Source organism: Polypterus senegalus, chromosome 4, assembly GCF_016835505.1.
Source record: "Polypterus senegalus isolate Bchr_013 chromosome 4, ASM1683550v1, whole genome shotgun sequence".
In the NCBI taxonomy this organism is placed as follows: Eukaryota; Metazoa; Chordata; class Cladistia; order Polypteriformes; family Polypteridae; genus Polypterus; species Polypterus senegalus.
The window spans coordinates 238,948,460-238,953,120 of record NC_053157.1 but is presented as its reverse complement, the minus strand read 5'-3'; the positions used below and the strand labels follow the sequence as shown (position 1 = coordinate 238,953,120).

The window sequence follows — 4,661 nt, the reverse complement described above, 5'->3', positions numbered from 1 at the left end:
CAACAGGGCCACACCAAAATAAAAGTTAGTGCATATAAATAGCCAACCCTTAGCTGGGATGGCTACTGTGTTTAGCCTAACAACTGGGCAACTTCATAGTCACACACCCTAAAAACAAAATCATAGGGCAATTCGTGGTATCTAATGTAAAAACACAGGAGGGGAAGTGACTGAAGTGCTACCAATAACAGCCACATCTGAAGGAAATCTCCAAGATACAAATATAGCATCTGAGAAACTGCCAACTGAAATGGAGGTTAAGTGAAGATAGTTCTCTACAAGAATGTAGAGAAATCCCTATAGACCAGTTACTCCCCTGGGACATCAAAAACGCTAATGCAATTGAGAAAAAGGAACGAATAAGTCGAATGCAGTACCATACAGGACAGAAACCACTTCCATGAAATCATAAATTCAATATTTGGGTGCCAAGTGTTGGCCGTGGCATTAATAGGCAGTAGATCTACCAAAGCCACCCACCTCCACAGAAGTATCCAATACCATCTGCACCAAAGATTACCTTGAGAAATTCAATTTGGGTGAAACCATTAAGAGGGGAGGGAATGAAATGCCACCCCCACCCCAATTCCTAAATCAACTATGGCTGGATAGGGAACCCAGAATTTCTGTATGTAAAAGATGACAGTACACTGTAGGTCAGGTTCGAATAGAGCCAAATGAGTAAACTACTAGTCAGGTATCAAAACAATTTTTTTTATTAACACTTCAGATGTATTTTTTGCCAGTTCAACCTTCTTGCAGCAAGTACAGCCAAAATGAGCATCACCATCACGAGTGTAGCTGCAGCTCCCAACACCAGGTATCCAGTGGGAAGAGAGGCTGTGGAAGGAGAAGTCAAGCAAAGGACATTTACTCCGAAATTCTCCAGATCAGGTGTAGCACCAAGGAACAAAGTAGTAACCTGGCCTCATCCAGGAGGAAGATGGATCTTTACCATCCTGCTCCAGTCTGGAAGTTTCCACCTGGTCAGCCTCAAAGATGACAGGACCACTGTGAAGGAGCACATTCTTCCTGGCAAGAGGAATCTGTGCCACCTTGTCTGCAGCTCTGCCAGATCCTGAAAGCAGAAATGCGAGATTAAATCAAACCCATCCATGAGAATTACCTAGATAGCCCATAAAAACAGCTACCACAAATAGGGTAAACTGCCTGGACAACTCCAGTGCCATTGATCTTGGTTTAAAGCATTTAAACATTAGGAAGGCACTATAAAGACACCAGTACCAACCACAACAAAAATGCCCAAAAGCTACTCACTTCTAATAGGGCAGGTTTGAGTACAGGGGTCTGTGGCAGAGGGATAGCAGGCAGCAGCCACACAGTAGATGAAGATCTACAGAGACAAGGACAGTCGTGAACCTAAACAGGTCTAGAAGTCCCAGACAACTATTTTCTCACCACTGGATTCTGAGACACTCCAAACCAGAGCATAACATTTCAGGCAAAACCATATTAGCCTCAAAGAGGCACAAAATAAAATTCACACTTAAGGGAACCCACCTTTTCTACCAAGGCTTGCCGAGCTACAGGGTCCACAAAAGCAAACATCTCAAACACAAATCTCTTGTAATGACTTGGGTAGGCCACTCCAGATGTGCCATCCACAGTCACCAAGCTGGTCAAATAGTTATCACCAGTGTATGGGCACCTGGGCAGAGCAGACCCTACAGTTAGCACTGACAAGCCAATCACACCTCCTCCCCACAGACACAGGGGGTCACCTACCCATTCACCAGAAGGCTCCACTGGGGCTGGCTGGAAGCAGAAGGTCCTGGGGTGACCCAGCAGTCCCCAAGAGTCAGCACAAGGTTAGGGTCAGTCCTGTTCACAATGTGCACTTCCACAGCCACAGGATCCCTCAGAGTTTTGGTCACTGGGTAGTCCGCATCCACATAGTAGGAGCCATAGGAGGAATCTGGCCATGAAAGAGGGGGTATGATCATCAGGTTTCCAAAGACTTGAAGCTACAAAACTGCTCATTTGTTAACAAAAAGGCACCTCATCTCTTCAAAGACAAGGAGACACCACACAATGGGAACCCCAAACCATGAAGTACCTGTTGCAATGACCAATTCCAGGTCAAATGGCCCTTGCTCTACTACTGGAAGAGGTGGTGCCACAGTATACACCTCAGCCTCCACTCGCACATCCTGGCTTCCTGAGTAGGTGCACTGGAAGAATAACCTGAGGAGAGAACCACCACATAATAGCAGGTAGAGCACATTTAGGGTAAGAAGAAGAAGGTTCAGAAGCCTTACTTGTAGACACTGTCCCTGGTGATGGAGCCCTCTGGACCAGTCCTCACAGTGATGGCAGCAGACATGGTGTTCTGGTAAGTTACATTACCACCAGCCATCTGAAACAGGGACATTGCAATTACCACCGACTACAGTGTGGGACTGTCAACTTTCCACACCACCAACACTCCATTTTACACTTAAGGGTACTCAAAGGAGGGGGATCCTAGACTAGGAATCAACCCCATTAAAAAAACCTTAGGCATTGTCCTACGCCATTTACATCTTATCATGCCAAACACTGATTTTTCAGCTAGTGGCTTAAGGTTTGCCTTCTAGCCAACATTGCTACATTCTAGATGGAGGCTCACCTGAACTGTGCTGCCACAGGTACTGACTGGAAACTGGTACATGACAAAGCTGGACAGGCTGGTCACAGGGCTGCAGCCAACAGAACTACTGTCCACCAACTGGAGGGAGCCAAGTTCCAGGGGAGGAAGGGTCACATTCTTAGACACCACCACCACAAACTGGCCATCCAGGGTGCACTGCACAGTCACTGGCAAAAGCAAACAAGCATGAATATCCAGTAAGATCCAGCTTTGCTCACTCACACCCTCCAACCACTCACCATCATTGGCATAGTAGCATGGACTGGTGCTGCTACTTGAATCGTAGCAACAGTTGTTGGCTTCACAGTCTGCTTGAGTGATGGATGAAGACCCTCCACAAGGGAGCTTCTCACTATTTGCCACTGTGCATCTCTCAGCAACACTCCCTGATCGTCGGGCTGCGATGTTCAAAAAGCCCATTTAGATGAGGAGAGAGACACTCAGGGTGCCAATCCAAAAGAGAAATCATACCTGGCTTCGGACAGGTGAAGGTTTTCACATTTGATCGAGATCCAACCGCAACAGTCACGACATAATGGGAGCCCTATAGAGAGCAGGAGAGGCTCAGACCACAACACAAGATACACAACTTAATTAATAGTAGCTACCAACGTCTAAAGCGTCGGCGATACTCACCTGCTCAGACACGTGAACGTACGATGAATAAAAGGGGACCGTTAGTGTGGTGCGGCCAGACATTACATGGAGGACAATTCCTGGGAGTTCCTTGGTTACCTTTACAAGTCCGCCTCTCGTCTCTAAAATAAAATACAAAAGTGTTTAAGTCCGAGGACAACATTTACACGAAGTTCGGAGAAGTCCCAGTGATCGCGGGAACGCCGCACTCACTCTGGAGAAAAACAAGTGGAGAACCAGCAAATGACAAGGTCATCGTGTTGTCGTCGTCGCATTTCTTAATCACGTCCTCTGACCGAGCAAAGGCCAAATGAGCACACTGCACCCAAACGACCAGGCAAAAAAGACACCAGTAATCCAAACGCGCCATGTTGTAAATGCGGCAAAATGGAACAAGACATAAAGTAGAGAGGGCGCGCGCGGGTTTAAATCACCTGCGGCTGCAGCGGCGCACGCAGGTGACTCGTTAGTGAGAAGGCGCGAGAACGGAGCGCGGGAAATCGGCGCCACTCCATCTGCACCTGCGGCTTTATTGATCAATCAGCACGTCACAACATCAGACTGATACGTCAAAAGGAAGAGCGCGTAGAAACGATAGCTCTGCATGTGGACCTGTCTGTTAATTTAATAAAGGAAATCAGGAAACGTCACGAAAGAAAAGAGACGAGAGATGTGTAATCTACAAGAATTTCTAAAGTGGAACTTTGTAAAAAAGTCGGTTTGGGAATGATCCGGCGCCATGTTGGATGATCTTAAACCACATTCTTTGTCTTCTGTGTTAATAATATCTGTTTAAAAAATTATAATAGTCATAATAATACGTCAAACAGTATCGATGTCAACTGAGTTTAGTTTATTTATTATTATATTTTTACGTTCAGTGTTGTTATGATGCAGAAGACAAAATTCCTCCTTATATTGGATTTGGGGAAGAATTAATAAATATGCTCCCGTATTTCTTTGCTACGTTTTTTATTATTGTTTTTTAAAAAAATAATATCTTTTCTGTTTTCAGCTTTTGTTAGAATTTAGACTTGGCGTTATCTTATCAGTGATGAGTTTCCCTAAATCGATTCTCAATATTAGCGATTAACGCGTAACTTTAAAGTACACGCAGCTAATTTTCGAGGTGCTTTTTCGTTCGTTTTATAAAATCCTGTTTAAGCAGCCACTTTATAAAGTCCTATTACCCCGGTTCTGAATTCTTCTACAAAAATATAATCACATATCGACGGTAATTTAGCCGATTGTCACTGATTTCATTTTAAGAAGACGCTTTATATTTATGCCTTTCTAACGCGTTTTTTTTATTTCCTCTTCGCTTATCTTTACAGAAGAATTATTTTTTTTGCTGCTTTAAAATTTTTCCACTTTA

General features: G+C 44.5%; 1 protein-coding gene across 1 annotated transcript; it reads right to left on the bottom strand.

The window, feature by feature from the left end:
- Positions 1-693: 693 nt before the first annotated feature.
- On the bottom strand, positions 694-3,732 carry LOC120528237 (zona pellucida sperm-binding protein 4-like). The gene is made up of 12 exons (XM_039752355.1): positions 3,500-3,732; positions 3,287-3,408; positions 3,122-3,194; positions 2,890-3,048; positions 2,630-2,817; positions 2,280-2,377; positions 2,078-2,205; positions 1,747-1,936; positions 1,522-1,669; positions 1,279-1,354; positions 923-1,078; positions 694-840 (listed from the first exon to the last, which is right to left on the bottom strand). Exons 1-12 carry the CDS (start codon positions 3,654-3,656, stop codon positions 719-721), a joined length of 1,617 nt encoding a protein of 538 aa, XP_039608289.1. The 5' UTR covers positions 3,657-3,732; the 3' UTR covers positions 694-718.
- Positions 3,733-4,661: the final 929 nt, after the last annotated feature.